At 42.8% G+C, this 16,675-nt stretch overlaps 1 protein-coding gene across 1 annotated transcript in view; it reads left to right on the top strand.

Moving 5' to 3' along the window:
• The first annotated feature begins 228 nt into the window (after window positions 1-228).
• Window positions 229-16,675, top strand: part of htra1b (HtrA serine peptidase 1b) — a 33,475-nt gene continuing 17,028 nt past the window's right edge. Inside the window, exons 1-3 of the mRNA XM_066664164.1 lie at window positions 229-720; window positions 9,416-9,518; window positions 12,734-12,938. Of these exons, the coding sequence (XP_066520261.1) occupies window positions 333-720; window positions 9,416-9,518; window positions 12,734-12,938 (696 nt within the window). The 5' untranslated portion in view covers window positions 229-332. The remainder of the gene's footprint in view (window positions 721-9,415; window positions 9,519-12,733; window positions 12,939-16,675) is intronic.

The following is a 16,675-nucleotide window of genomic DNA, read 5'->3' on the forward strand; positions in this document are numbered from 1 at the left end:
GCTTGAGTCGTGCTTAAAATGTTCTTCCGCGCTCACTTGGAGCTGTACCTCCCACTTGGAGCTGCCTCCTGCCTGCAGAGATACCCTTCTCTTATTTACACCATTTACACTAGAGCGTTACCCCGTCCCGTTTGGTGACGTCACAGGACACGGCCAATCCCCGCCCTTGTTTACATTGCTTCAGTGCGCGAGGCGTGCTCGCTTTAAAGTCGTGAGAGCGAGCGCTGAAGTCAGGCTCCGAGTTTCAAACGGCCACTGCAGACCCTCTGTGATTTGTTTACTCTCCGCACGCGCACTGTTCTTTAAAAAAAAAAAAAAAAAAGTATCTCGCGATGATGTTGGTGTTGGTGTGCGTGAGCGCCCTGCTGTGCCTGAGTCCCGCGCTCTCCGCGCGCTGCCCGGAGCGCTGCGAAGATGACGCGTCGTGCTCATGCGTCCCCGGCGGCGAGGGCGAGCAGTGCGCGAATGCGCGCGACTGCATCGAGGGTCTCTCGTGCTCGCTGCCCGCGGGCGCCCGACCCACCACGGCCACGGTGCGGCGACGCGCGCGCCTCGGGGGCATAAGTGCGGGAGTGTGCACGTGCCAGAGCCCCGAGCCCGTGTGCGGTAGCGACGGCGTGTCCTACCGGAACATCTGCGAGCTTCGGAGCGTGAGCGCGCGCGCCACCGAGCAGCAGCAGCCGCCCGTCATCTTCATCCAGAGGGGAACCTGCGACACAGGTACGTGGGGAGAGGGGCGAGGGGAGGCCAATGGGTGGATGAGGACTTTATAGACATGCTGCCCGTGGGTGGTGACATTCGAGACCAAATGTCACACTGAGGCAACAGACCTGTTTTCATACTGGGGGGTTATGGACATGCTGCCACCCTGGGATCATTCTCAATACTCTGGCAGGTCTGTAAATCCACCCTAGAGTGGCAGCAAGTGTAGAAAGTCAGTCCAAGTGTGGCATCAGTTCTAGAAAGCCAATCCACAGTGGCAGTAGGTCTAAAAGGCACCTCAGAGTAACAGCTTGTATAGTGTGGTGGCAGTAAGTTTATCCTGTGAAAACAGAGTGGCATCAGGTCTACACAGACTGTCCAGTGTGGCATGAGGTCTAGACAGCTAACCCACAATAGCAACAGGTCTAACCAGCCAGTCCAGCGTGGCATCAGAAAGCTGGTCCAGAGTGGCACTAGAAAGTTGGTCCAGAATGGCATCAGGTCTAAAGCGTTGGTCTGGAGTAGAGTCAGGTCTAGAGAGCTGCTCCAGAGTGGCATGAGCTCTAGACAGCCAGTCCAGAGTGTCATCAGGTTTAAGCAACTGGTCTTGAATGGCATCAGTTCTAAATAGCCAGTCTATTGTGGCGTCAGGTCTAGAAAGCTGTTCCAGGGTGACCTGAGGTTGCAGACCCACCACTCCACAGGTCAAATCCGGTGGGCATTACGCTCCTCTAGCCCGTGCTTGGCACTGGGAATGACAATAGGCTTATTCAGCTGCTCCATAGTGTCCCAGTTCCTGTGGAGATGTCAGTTAGAGAGGTTGTTGACACTGCTCAAATAATCTTGTACGCCACCTTAAACCTTGGATGTCAATCTCCAGTGACATGGAAGCCTTGAGGTCGTTAAGCCAAGCAGACGGGGGCTTGAGGCAATGTTTTGATGAGCTAATGCGGTTTTAGTTTCAGATGCTTTCGCGTTACTGTAATTGCTGGCTTGAAGAGCCAAGGTGTATCGAAACATTCCTGCCTTCAGTTACAGTAAACAAACAGCACCAAATCCCACCTTAGCCCCTCACATGTATTCAAAACTCTCAGTTTTCTAGGGAACTCTTACGCTTATATTAGTGCTCATAAGGTCAGCTGAACTCAAGGCCCTTAATCACAACAAATAACAAGCTTGCAGACACATTTAGAAACACTTCTACTGGTGAGGGAGGCCAATACTGATGACAAGGTCATATCTGGGGTCCTCCATTTTTGGGTGAAGTGATATAACATGTAGCTCAGTGGATGGTAAAATATAGTAGTATAGTAGTATATAGTCTATAGTGTCACTGCTGCACAGCTCTCAGTTCCTGGGATCCTGGGTTCCATCCTCACCTAATTTGACTAGGGTGTTTTCCCGTTTTTATGCTGGCTTCCTACGACCCACAGGTACGCTGATGTCCTGCCACAGTCCAGAAATACGTGTTGGCAGGTCTTGTGTCTGTGCAGATTTGCTCCATAGTGTGAGGGTCCTAGTCATTGTGGGAAAATCTGTAAGCAAGTGGAAGCATCCAAAAGATGAAGGAGATAAAGATTAGTTTATGATACATTCAGAAAAAGCACACAGTGTATTTTCTATAACATTTCAAACATTTCAGTTGCAAGGGAAATGTGTGCTGTAATAAGTTACAAATTAAGAGCTTTGAAAGTGAGTTAAAACAGTGTAATAACATGGAAAAAAATATGTTAATGCTCCCTGGTCCAGCTCAATGTCTTGAACACTGAGCAAGGGACATTATTGACATTAAATTATTGTTATTATGAGCAATGGTTCATCATTTTATACTAGCTACATGACCGCATGCAAAACAGTGAAACCACATTACAGTGTGATGCTGGTGCAGGTAAATGTAAAGATATTATAAATAACCACAGCCTCTTTTTGTCCTATAGGTCAGTGACTGTTCTTACACTGTTATGAAGAATGCTTAAGAGTTTATAAAATTAGTAAAATTGTAACAAAAATCAGTTTACACATAGACCAAGGAAAATGCATGCTTTTGTTCAACAGTATTGATATCACTTATAAATATGGCTTCATATAAATGGTCACTGGTCATTTGCAAGTTGGCGGATGCACCCTCTTTCACTAATGGCACCTATTGAAAAAGGCATTGATAAATGAGTGTGCTATATTATTTCAGTTTCATAAAGGTCTTATAAAGATTTCTGTAATTATACACTATTATGACCAGTACTTTACAGTATTGATACCACTCAAAAATGCATATCTCTGCAACTAACCTCTTCTCCAGACTTGCAAATAGTTGCATTTTCAAGGTATGCTTTCCTGTTAAAGGTCTGGGCGTGCTCCGCCAACTGCTGTGGTCAGCTAGGCTCGGCTGCAGTCTGTCATATAAATCTCTCAACACTTCTGCTCTCTGTAGTGGTGAGAGGTGCTTCAGGACATTACTTTCTTTCCAAGCCTCTTTTCTCTTATCCCAGCGGTTCCCAATTCTAGACCTGGAATATTCCCAACCTACATATTTCAATGTGTTCCCTGATTCCCACCGGGTCCAACAAATTTAACAAGTCCTGTTAAAGGAGGTATGTCTGATCAGAACAGTAAATATGAAGAATATAAGGGGTACTCCAAAACATGGCAAAGCTACTGTGAGTTTCAGGGTTAGGTGGTCAGGGGTTTGTGAAAACATCTCTGTTATAACTGCAATCATTTAGGGAACCATCAAGACTTTGTCATAGCAAGACAACTTCTGTGTTGTAGGACCTAGATTCTTGTCAGTCGTGGTCAATTTAATGAGGTTTAGGTGGGGGCTTTAGCTATCTAGATAACTTTTGAAGGTAGGCCAGGTGGTTCTTCACACAGAGCAATCTGTTTCAGACTGAGAACAGGTAAAGGAGAGCCTTGGCTCTGTAAAGGGTAAGGCAACCAAGTGTATCTGTCTGTAATGACTCAGGCTTTGTCTCACCGCGTCGCTGGCTGAGCCACAGCCGAGAAACAGCATCTGGAGATGTTTGGATAACGGAGAGAGCGCAGAACTTTGAAAAGCATGAAAAAGGTTCAGGATGTTGCCTTAGGTAGGTAACATTGCTCCTTAGGTAGGTAACATTGACATATTTTTTTTTGCTGTTTCAGACGTATTATTTCGTTTAAGGTGAAACAGCCTTCTACCACTAACTTTCTGTGAAAGTAAATGCAGCAAACAAGTTACAAAGACATTTTATGGTCATTCAGTGAAAAAAAACTGAGAGAACTTCAACTTCACCAACCAGCAAGCTACATACATACAATTCCACCTTAAAAGATGCAGAGCTTCTGAATGAAAAGAACTTACAGGGGGAGTTTGTTTTGCTGTGAGAACAGTAGTTCTCCAGAATTGTCTACACTGAAAATCTGGGTGACCTTGGTCACTCTGAGTTAAGGTCCAAGCTTCAAGAAAGTTCTACAGATTTCCATTTCCACTTTGGCATTTTTGCACTGAGTGAAAGTTCCTTGAGGAAAAACTGGCTAAGCATCTCATGTTCCACGTAGACACTTCGTAACCAAGCCCACTCTTTGGTAATGCGCTTCATCTAATGCATCAGGTCTTCACCTCATCTTCCTCTTTGCCCCAGCTTACCTGCCCAAAAATAGATCCCTGTGCCACAGCCAGAGCTTTTCCGTGAAACCTGAGTCAAATTCCCACTTCTCCACAGACAGTTACGCGCAGCCTTCCACTGCACGGCCATGACGTAATCTCCATCTGGGCTCCTGGATGTGGCCACTATATAAGAAACTTAAACTAAGTGGATCCAGATTTAGGTCAAATCCCGGGGGCTGCTCAATGCGTCTTTATTTCATTTTCCATTTGACCGAGGGAAGGCATGAGCTCAGATGTTGATTGTCTTTGATATGGATGTGTTCAGGCACACATCCATTTAGCTGCTTCGAGGCCTTCGCTGGTGACAGGCTTCACTTGTGAAGCTGAGAAACAGTGTTCAAAAAACATGCTTCCAGAATTTCTAGGTTAAAGCAACATGGAGGAGTTGAAAGAGTTCTTGTGTTCCTAAACATTAGTGTAAGCAGTGAGTGGGCAACGCAGCAGAGTGGGCTATTCACACACACACACACACACACACACACACACACACACACACACACACCTACATAAGCTTGGTTTGGAGAATGCTGAGTTAGCGTCGGAAAAGGAAATGCACAGCTCCAGATGGCAGCTCAATTCAGTGTTAGTGTATAAAGCCTTGTCATCAACCAGGGGATCCAAGGTGAGGTCTCGGATTTCAAGATTAAAAAATGTGAGGTCAGGAATATTGGAATAAAAACCTTGTACCTTGAACACACATTGCCCTTTATGGCTTATAAAAATATTTTTAACACCAAAGGACCAATAAAATTGCTCCAGACACGCCAATTTGGAGAGGCAAGGTTTTGTCTGCTATAACACACACTTGACAATAATTGAGGTCAACATCTGAGGTTGGGTGATTAGTTCTGGCTCCTCCAAAACGTACTAGACAGAGAACACAGTTCCACTGCTCCACAGGCTTACACCCGCCATGAGGTTCTATTAAAGCAGATTACATAACATCATCCTTTAATTCAGCTTGTCTCTGAAAGCATTGACCGTAGTAAGGGCACTCATTCAAATCTTAGTGCCTTGTCCTGTCAATGTCCACTGACCACTTTATCAGAAGCACCCCCACTTGTACTTCCATTTACTGGCCACTTTATTAGAAACACTCCCTTTATAGTGTTCACTGGGCATGTTATTAGAAACACCCCTTTCTACTTCCACTCACTGGCCCCTTTATTAGAAATGCCCACTTAGTGTTCATTGGGCTGTACACTAGTACAATAAAGCAGTTTCTAGTAAAGAGGACAGGGAGTGTACATATGCTGTGGTGTTTATCTTTGGAAACATTTTTGAAAACATGTTTCAGGCAGTGGATAAATCCTCCATCTTTGTTTAACTGGGCCTCTGTGCTGTATTTGTAGGTTCTCTTACATAAATAACCCTCTACAACCAATCAGTGTTCTGACAGCTCCATTAAAACATTGTTTGGACTCCACATGTGATCGTCCACACTTCTGCCAGAGTCCCTGGTGATGTAATGCCCTTCACATGTGGGCTTTTATGTTGTTAGACAGCATCATAGATTTCCTCCTTTTCACAAATATTATGATCACCACACTGCACTGCGTCACATGGGATGTCCCACCAGGGAACACACACCTTCCACATTCCCCCACAGTCTTCTCATCCTTTCTTTTTTCAAGCTTTCACACATCAGAGGAGATATGTCCAGCTCGCCTGTCAGAACGTTTTGTGCTCAAAATAAAAAGACACAGAGTTTTTGGTAGAAGGTCAGCTCCTGGAATTTGAAAGAAAGTATTTGTGTTTCCTTAAGTGTCACAAGCAGCAGGTTGCCAGAGAAGTGACGTCAGTGTTCCTGCTCTGGAAGCTGATTGTTTGTTTGAATTACTATTCATTTTCTGTTATTGTGACCAGCAGTATTAGTCTATCATACACAAGCAGAGCGTACACATTGGAAACCATAGAAACAAAAGGTATATAACACACCTAAAATGTGGCACATAACAGATGCCCCCTGGATGCCTCCCACTGGACGTATCCTTGCATTTTATGTGACGTCACCGGGAACATTATGAACAAAATGTTTGTTTACATTGTTTTATTATTATTTCAATTATTTAGTTCAAATTCATGAATGAATTAATTCATTGTCTGTATACCACTTATACAATTCAGGGTTGAGGCGTGTCCGGAGCCTACCCGGAATCACTGGGTGCAAGGTGGGAAAATACCCTGGAGGAAATAAGTGAGGAACACTGCCCCATTTCTCCACATCATGTTTGTAAACACAGCCTCAGGCTGCATTCCAAATAACACCCTACTCCCTACATAGTGCACTTCACAGATTATAAAACTACTACTCCCAGACTAGTTTGACAGGGACATGTCAAGCTTATACCTGAAAATTAATTGTTTTACAATTAGACATACAACACTTTACATGAGTGCAGAAATTGTTATTTTATTACATACACTGTGCACTATATAGGATGTAGGGAGATGTTTGAGAATCAGCTTTGGTTTCTCAGATCATCTCACATTTCCAGACAAAGAGAACTATTTTATTTAACTTTAAGCCAAATCAGAGAAGTAATTTAGCAAATGTTCACCTATAAAACAGTATCCTCCAAGTATCTGTTCCACTCTCAGAGCGCAGGGACACCGAGATCAGATTTATTACCTATAAATAGGGAGAAAAGTGGCCTGTGCTTGCAGTTTCTTACTGGAATCATTGAGTGCAAGGCAGGAACACACCCTTCCAGTCCTTCACAGGGCGACACACAAATTCACTCACACCTACAGACACTTTTAAGTCGTCAATCCACCTACCAACGTGTGTTTTTGGACTGTGGGAGGAAACCAGAGCACTCAGAGGAAACACACATGGACACAGGGAGAACACAACAAACTCCTCAAAGACAGTCACCCAGAGTAGGACTCAAACCCACAATCTCCAGGTCCCTGGAGCTGTGACAGAGACACTACCGGCTGCGCCACCGTGCCGCCAAGTTTAAATTTAAAATGTTCAAAACATGTGGAGTGTTCCTTTATGTCATATATGTATTAATTTTAGGAGCTTTGCTGCAAATATACACCTGTAACCCTAAGGAGGGAACTATAAGTCAGTGTTTATATGTATATATTGTATATAATATATTGTAACAAGGAGATCTTTACTCAATCATGACTGCGTCTAAATTGTGAGTCAACAATAAGCTACAGTGTCTAAAAATTCCCAGTTCCAGTACTGACTCCTTTCCAGGTCTGTTCTATTCTTTACAATCCTCAGGTTTTATCTTAAGGTGCTCTAGACTCCACAGGCAGAGAAACACACCCTAAATTAAGCCATAAATTATGTGCCTTCCTCGGAAATTTAACCGAACACATGCTGCGCTAATTACTGTGGTGATAACTGTGCTAAATTGGGCAGTGTGTCATGTGAACACTCCTGATACTCCAGGCTGTTTAGGATTTATAGGGAAAGCTCATAAGGCTTAGCGTGAACTGTGCTTATTCTGCCTTTTTCTGCTAATGGAATAATGATTGTTATATAAAAGTGACTGGAGCATACCAGACCTGCTCCTGCTGGCTCCAAATGGGCAAGAACTCTTCAGACTGGACAGATGCAGGACCATTTTCACATTACAGAGACAAAAACAGTTCCATAAAAAAATTTCTAGCGTGCACAGTGGAAGGCATGAAGCTCTGTGTTGTTTTGTATTGTGAATAATACTTGCTAACACTGTGCTAAAGCCATGCTAGCTTAGTTGTCCAGTCCTCATTTGTTAATGACATAATGAGGACCATACAGAAATCTCACACCAGAAGGGGCTAAGTTCCAGAAACTCATAGAAATTCTTTAAGAAATATATGGGCTCTCATATAATTAATAATAAAAAAAACTGTTAAAGGACTATAAAAGCTGCTAAGTAGGCTTGCTCTGCACAGCACAAGGCTTGTGGTTAGCATTCGACTGAGGTGAGTCTGAGCTGTCCAGATGGTCCTGATTTGTGCTAATTGTCTTACTCAAGTCTAGCTGTGTCATACTTAGAACCAAACCCCTGAAATCTACAGAGTACGCCATTTCTGGACTGGGAAAACAAAGCCTCATGGGTTTGGGCGAAGACACATGGGAATGAATAGTGATGAGGAAATGGCAACGAGGGAGGAGAAAGTGGTACAGATGTTGAAGACGGCAGATGTTGTGAAACGTGGGTTAGCAAGGTTGAGTAAAATCTTATATATCCAGCAGTTATAAAAGGCCAACAGTCACACTTTTATAATGTTTTCATAACGTTCACTACCACTAGCTATACAAGGTCAGAAAATGTCAACTATGCATGCATTGGGCATGTTCATATATATATATATATATATATATATATATATATATATATGAAATATATTGACAAAATATTCTGAAGGCAGTTTTTGAGAATTAAAATACTATTGTGTTGTGCAAAAGTCAGAGACCACACACTTTTACTTTTCCCATCAAAAACCATCTATACGTATTTAGCCTCACCTCCAAAGTTCACTCTTAGAATATATTTATCGCTCTGGACTTCTGAACACAATTTGTTTTTCTTCTGTTGTGTCTATTTCCTTTTCTCTGTGCAGACTTCTTGACAGCTTCATGTCCTTTTAGACCCACAGTGTTGGACTGTTTTTCTCACAGTGGAAGAGTGGGCATAGACACCCGTTCAGTGAAGTGCCTTTTTCTAATCTCTCTCACAGGATTTTTTTGTTTTTGTTTTCAAGCCTGTCCCATAAAAAAATATCTGAGGATTTCTGTTAGATAGTTGTCAACTTTGGGCTAGCTTGGGCTATGTAGCCAACTGGCAAATTCTGCTTTGTGGATTTCCCACTAGATCTTGCATGGGTGTTACTAGGAGTGGCTACGTGATCAGTAAATTACCCTTGATTAAAAGCTAGCATGAATTATACATCAATCAACAGACCACCATTTCTAATGGCAGACAAGTAAGTAAAGAGGCAGAGGTTTGTAAAATGGTTACTGATGGGATAATTCAATAACTAATGGATTTTCAGTTCTACTCCCTATGTATCCCAGTGGATCAACTCAGTTAATGCATGCTCTGTTTTGCTTTCCAGGCCATGAAGAGAATCCAGACAGCCCACGCCACAAATACAACTTCATCGCTGATGTGGTGGAGAAGATAGCCCCAGCTGTGGTTCATATCGAACTCTACCGCAAGTATGTCCTCTCATCTGAAATGCGCAATGACTCACTGACACCATTTTTCCTCTACGGTAGCTTTCTGTTCTGTTTTTGACAAAAACATTCTCATTTCCTGGCTTCTCCTCAACATCTGCTTCAGAGTTTCTTCTTTATTCATCTGGCACATGTGTTTTCTAGGGGCTTTCAAGAGCTCAAAAGTGGTATTATTCTCTGAATTAAGTTTCATTTTTCAGCAATCTCTGAAAGATTTTACCCTCTTATGTGCATTCACTCATGTAATTCCTGTAGTGTACATTCTACAGCAGACCGTGTCCCACAGCAGCTCTCTAGAAATGTAGGTCCAATAGGTCCAATGTCTAATACATTTCACAGAAAGAGAGAGTGTCAAAAACTAGCTACCATAAATCAAACAAACAAACACTGAGAGGAATCAAGACCCACGCATAAAAAAAAAACATAGTGAGGAACTGAGAGCCAAGCAAGAAGTAGAAATTCTGAGTGGAACCAAGACTCAAAAGGAACAAATCCCTGCAAACCTGGGGAAGAAAAGAAAGAATAAACAGAAAGAGGCTCCTAGAAATCAAGAGGAAGAACCCCTTAAAGCAACCAAGAGTCAATAGAAAAGCACCCTAATGGAGAACTTCTCAGGGGAACCAAGAATCAAAAGAACCACTGAGAAGTAATGAAGTAATAAGTACATGAGTAAGACCCTCTGAGAAAAATCAAGACCCCCAATGAAAGGAGGCACTAACATGGAGAAGAATCTTGACTCAAAACGTTCCTCATAGCATTAGGAAGTACCTTCAAAAAAAAACCAGGTTTCCAAAAAGCAAAGAACTTCTGAAAAGATCCAAGCATCAGAAGGAAACATTTTCTAAAAGCATCAGGAAGAACCAGAGTGGATTGGATTAAACAGAGGCACTGGAGAAGACTTAGGAGATAAAGAAGTAACCAGTGAGGGATTCTGTAAAGTTTTGGAGGATCTACTGATTGCATTGCAATGTTAAAGCTGTAGTCTATCCCTCGATGTTTGATGTCCGTTGAAAGTGAAAAAAGCAAGATTTAACATGAGGATACTTGATCTCTATCCAGCTGTTTATGGGTAATATAAACTGTTTATGTAGGGGGCTCTGATAGTAGAAATTCCTCCCTGCTCTTCATTTCTCAGGAGAGTTTTTGAGAGATTAAACTTGCATTGTTTAGGACACTGGGGAGTCTACTCCCTATTAGGTAGACAGGCAACAACACTCACACACAAACAAATTCACACACTCAACAAGTCATTCACACACACCCTGATACCCTGATGCTGGAGTTGTAGTCTCTGAGATAACGGATAAAAATCAAGCTCCGCCCTTCCTTTAGATCTGAACACACCCACACTCATTGTGTCTATACTTCTACAGTGAGAATAGCAAAACACAATTGGTCTGAAAAAATGTGGAGCTGTCACAAAGAGTGCACTGAGAAAAGGAAATAGACACTAAAGAAGAATAAAAGAAAATTGCTCGTGTTTTCAAAACAATGCAGTGAAAGCTGATTGGTCCAAACTGGCCACTTTTATACCGTAAGAACCACACATTTATCTTTTGAGGACACTCTTGCCACAACTGCATAACAAGTTTAAGGAGTAATGTTTATATTTTATGTGATATATAATCTTGGATTGATATGATTGCTATTGTAATTAATGGTGCCAGTTCTAAAATGGATATTGCCTCTATGGGCTACATAGTGAGCTGTAGCGTTGCATAAAAATGGGAATGAAGGGTGCTTGGATCTCAGCCGACTTGTTTTCTGCAAGTCATCCATCAGAGGAAGTTCCCTGGCTCTCTGCTTGGGCAGGAAAGTATTAGACGCTCTGAGCTGGGAGCATAGCATGCTTTGGGCCCTCAGGGAGGTTTTTGTGTGGAATGTTGATGCTGAAAGTTAGAGGTCCTCATAAAAATTGTCTGTCACAGGAGAGAGAGAGAGTCATTTAACCTCACCCTGCCCGTCTCTTCTGAACAATCTTTCCACATCAGCAATAAGAGCTTTGTAAATATAGGAGAGTGAACATTTGAAACCCACAAGCAGAGTGTAACGGAGCACTCAGTTGGAGTCGCTGTGACAGTTGTTACTTGATATAAAAAATCCATTCATGTGCATCGTTGCTTCCATTTGTTTTATATTCTTGGAACCTGGATGCAAGGTCTGATAATCCCAAGCTGGTCTCAGTGTGAATTTGTACATAATTGACTTCAAAATTCCCAGGATTGGTGCATTTCAAATAATAATCTACCCTTTTGGGATTCATTCATTCGTTCATTCATTACCTGTAACCGCTTATCCAGTTCAGGGTCGCAGTGGGTCCAGAGCCTAACTGGAATCATTGGGCGCAAGGCAGGATTACACCCTGGAGAGGGCACCAGTCCTTCACAGGGCAATGCAGACACACACACACATTCACTCACACACTCACACCTACGGACACTTTTGAGTCGCCATTCCTACCAACGTCCTCACAGACAGTCACCCAGAGCAGGAATCGAACCCACAACCTCCAGGCCCTGGAGCTGTGTGACTGCGACACTACCAGCTGATATACATGTGAATTTTTGGCACTTACCCAGTGTGAAAAATAAGCCTTAACACCCTTCCTCTAACAATATAACCTTATATACCCCATATAAACCTAATCATAACCACAACCTTCACCTGAACTATAACCCTAATCTAAATCTACTTATAACCCTAATTCTAATCCTAAACTCGAATCTCAGGCCTAACCCTGAACTCTTAGGTCGTCTAGAATCCATATTCTCCAAAACAGGTTACAGCAGTATTTCTGTAAATCTTCATGTCTACCACAGAGAGTTTGCATGGATTTAGCACAACAGCGCCACCAGTGGACAGGAACCAAGTGATCGTCATAAAACAAAAGTCATAAATCATAGCTTAGGAATGTTATGAATATCTGGGTAGCTTCTTTTCATTGCACATTGTGTAATAGTTGGAGTTTTTGTAGCAATAACTGGCAGCCACAGTTCAAATCAGGCTGTGTTGGATATCTTTATTTAAAATTTCACAGAGAACTGTAAGTAATGATTTAACCTTTTATGCTCCTTATGATAGCATTATAATGGCCTTTATAACTACAATAAGCCATACCTTCTGATCTCCTATATAAAGCTCACATTGCTGAAGCAGTTCTCTTGACTTACTGGAATATTCCCTCACCTGTCTGGCAGGATGGTGTTCACAAAGCGTGAGGTGGCAGTGGCCAGTGGTTCTGGGTTCATCGTGTCCGAGGACGGCCTGATCGTGACTAACGCTCATGTGGTGGCCAACAAACACAGAGTCAAAGTAGAGCTGAAGACGGGCGCCACCTTCGACGCCAAGATCAAGGACGTGGACGAGAAGGCAGACATCGCTCTCATCAAAATCGACACACCGGTGGGTAACAACATTAAATATCTACTGGGCTAAGGCACAGAAATACAGGAGGTACATAAAACAGAAGCAGCTAATAGCAATGCTAATGTCCCAGTCCATAGACCTATCCATGTGCAACAGAAGTGGCTAACAGAAGTTTGATTGGCTCTTTTATATAGTAGGCGGGGTTATGCTTCATAAGCTGCAATTTTGCTAAATGAAGATTTAAACAGAAGGGCATTCATCAAAATTCATCAAGTAAAGCTATGCACACAAGTCTGCGCATATCTGCACTGTATGCTCTGTAATTAGCTCTAATAATGCTAATTTGTGTAGCATAAGCTTCCATAGTTTCATAACTCTCTTAGCTAAAGATGCTAACCCCACACAGATCTTGGTTAATGGACTGCTTACACGCCAAACTGATACTTCTCTCAAACATGTTTCATGTCATCCATAATATAAACGTCAACATATCTTCTCTTCTTCAACTCAAGAACAAACCCCATATCAACAGACAAAGAAAAATCATAAGCACAAACCTAGTGACCCATGAGATTGGCTGAGTTTCATGATTAGCTGGTGTTATTTTTCTTTTTTTGTCCAGCCCCAGACAGACGGTAAGCCAGGGTCAAGGAATGCTTTGCTTGGCTGCGGGTCGCTCTGTGGCGTAGGGAATAATGAACCTGTCGATCGAGAGAGAGAGAGAGAGAGAGAGAGAGAGAGAGTCCAGAAAACCCCCTGCATAACATGGCATCAGTGAGTTGCAGTATCTGATATTGCAATGGCCATGCATATGACACGAGCAATTAGCAGGAAACATTTGAATTTTATAATTTTCTTCACTCTAAATGCTGTAAAAACCCCTGCTTAGAAAATGCACTCCACTGTTTTTGTGTCCTCAGAGGAAGGTGAATTTAATCCAAGGGGTTGCTACAGCTATCCATCCCACCACTTGCTCCACAGGAATGCTAGTTATTTAGTGTTAGTGTTCTCCTCCAAGCGCGTTGAGTCTAAAAGCAAGAATGAGCCGCTTTCACTCTTCCAGCTTGGGCAGTCTGTGCTGGCTCTGTGCTCCCTGACCGTGTTTCTGTAGTGTGATACTCTGGCAGGAAGCCATGCCTCATTTCTGCTCATCCTCTCAGCCTCGCTAGAGCCTGTCTGACTTTCCCTGCTGCTTAGTCACTGCCGTGTCTTGAATAATTGATGCTGCATAACCTTCTCATGTTCTCATCTGTTCGTGATTTATCTGTGGCTCTGCTGCTTTTGTTCGTCCACGCTGGCTCGGGAAGACGCTGGTGAGCAGGGCTCCGCTCGAGCTGTTTTTTCGAGGGTCGCCTCAGAGCCACAAGGCCGGCTTTGTTGAGGGTTGCCTTCCACGTAAAAACTCATTTCCCGACTCATTACAGGTGATTGCGCCAAAACTGATTCCCGCTTTCAAAAACAAAAAAAAAAAAACTCCTGCCACCTCTTCTCTGGCACTAGTTTCTTTTTAAGGCTCTTAGATCTTAATCTGACACTTAGAGACCTGTTTATTCCTGGCCAATTGACGTAAAATGCCCAGGACATGCTTCTTGCTTATATTAAGGTCTCTCCTGAAGTATACAGAGGCCTTTGAAGCTGGGTTTGAGGTAAACTCACGAAAACCTCTGACCCCACTGTTTAACTGCAGACCTCATGAGTGGCTGATTGTGATGGGATCCCAGATCAGTGAGAGCAGCTTCATGTGCATATATGAATATACAATTATTAAACAAGACAGCTACCTTAAAGCAGATGTGTGTCTGCGTTGACTCACCACAGTCAACACTGGGTGTTTTTTAAATGGCCCTACTCACTATTCCCTACATCAGTCTCTATATAGTTCACTGAGAGTAGCGATGAATTTACGACAGAACCTTATGCAATATCATGGATCCATATAGATCTAAGGGACATCCTCTCTGGCATCTCTCCAAGCAGCAGAGTAAAGGCTAATTTCTGTGGCATGGTCCTGTACCAACTATTGATCTGATCATTTCTTTCCTGAAAGAAATGTGGAATTTTAGATCCTAGACTCTGATGTAAGGACATGGTGACCCATGGTGAGATGGAAAAGCAGATAGAGTCTGGGCATGCTGGAGAATGGGTTTCCATAGCGTCAGAGCTGAAGATGGGTTTCAGCAGGCCTTCATCCTGGCTGGAGTGGTGGGAGAGGAAGCATGAAGTTGTGGCATGGATCGCTACAGTAATTTTCCAGAAACAGGATCAGGGTCTGACCACCAGGCTGATGAAGAAATAAAGAACTGTGTGTGTGTGTGTGTGTGTTTTGGAGGGTATCTCAGACCTCAGTATTGCACCTTCCAGGCATACACCTACAGTCCATCAGGCGAGAGTGATGACTGAAATCTATTTGAAGCAACACTAGGCAGTATTTTTACCTTTAAATTACAGCTTCAAAATTAATGTGATGCTTCACTGAGCTGTAATAGAGAGGATAGAGCCTCTGTCATTGCTACTACAGGCTTAGCACTGCAGAATTGGCACTATGTAACTTTTGGAGGAGGGTAGGAAACCACCCCCTCCCTCTCCCAACTGCTTGATTGCGGGACAGTGCAGTAAAAGAGAATTACATTTGTAAATATAAATATCATGTTTATTAAAAGGATTAGTTTCTGTAGAATTTACTGAAACGTGTGCAAGTATGGTTTTTTTTTAAACCATTCATTCATGCTCAGTCCTACTCTCCCAGATGTTCCTATCCCTGCTAAACATGTCGTGGATGGTAGGAGACGGCTCTGTTGGGAGGCTGTCTGGCTGCTTGTGTTCACCGTGGATGAGTGCATCTCTGACTGTGAGCTGTGGACCTGGGTTCACTTCGGCTGGATAACTGCATCTCCAGAAACTCTGGCTCATAGCTCAAGATCAAGTTTAACCTGACAATTTAACAGGATCCATTTCTGAATACTTGGAAACGTATGGGATAATGAGCCGGCGAGCATGCTTTTTGCATGTTGGAAAGAATGGCAGAAAGATATACTTCCATTCGGGAAATCTGGGATGATCATAACTGTCACTGTATTTAATAACAACTCTTACATTGTATTCTGATTTATAAATTAGACACTGGGGGCTCCCAGTAGTCTGAGTGTAGACCCCATCATTGGGAGATCACTGGTCTGACCCCCAGTGGACATGCAATTGTGTGGGTAGGATTGTCCTACCTGGCATTGCTGACCTTTAATATTTTCCTTCAAGCGTTAAACTCCTGTGTTGTCGCATTAGCAGCAGATCAAAGATACGACACAGTCGGCTTCACACTTCTTGGAGGAAAACACTCCCAAGTTGGTGGCATTGGGTGAGATTGGGTGGAGTCCTAGTAAAGGCGGGGATTGATGATCAACATAAGGTTTTGTAAAATAAATAATGACAAAAAAAAAGAGAGGTATTTCGCATTAGTCACGTCTGGACCGGTACATTGTTTATCTTTCTGGACACCTCTAAAAACAATGGTCTAGTGTCCTGGGGTTCTGGGGTCAATCTTCATTCAATTTGTTTAACCCAATTTGAATTTGCTTTAATTACAAAAAGATAAAATCATCAGTTATTAATTATCCGTATCGCTACTCCAAGGTGCTAATTATCGGTTATTGTATTGGCCCAAAAAATTCTAAATCGGTGCATCCCTAAATGATACATATCTCAGAATAAGGCAATAACACTAACAGAATCCACATGATTAAAGGCCACCGGATCAAGAGAGCTGAACCTTTTCAACA

The sequence above is a fragment of the Hoplias malabaricus genome, chromosome 3 (assembly GCF_029633855.1).
Source record: "Hoplias malabaricus isolate fHopMal1 chromosome 3, fHopMal1.hap1, whole genome shotgun sequence".
Classification (NCBI taxonomy): domain Eukaryota; kingdom Metazoa; phylum Chordata; class Actinopteri; order Characiformes; family Erythrinidae; genus Hoplias; species Hoplias malabaricus.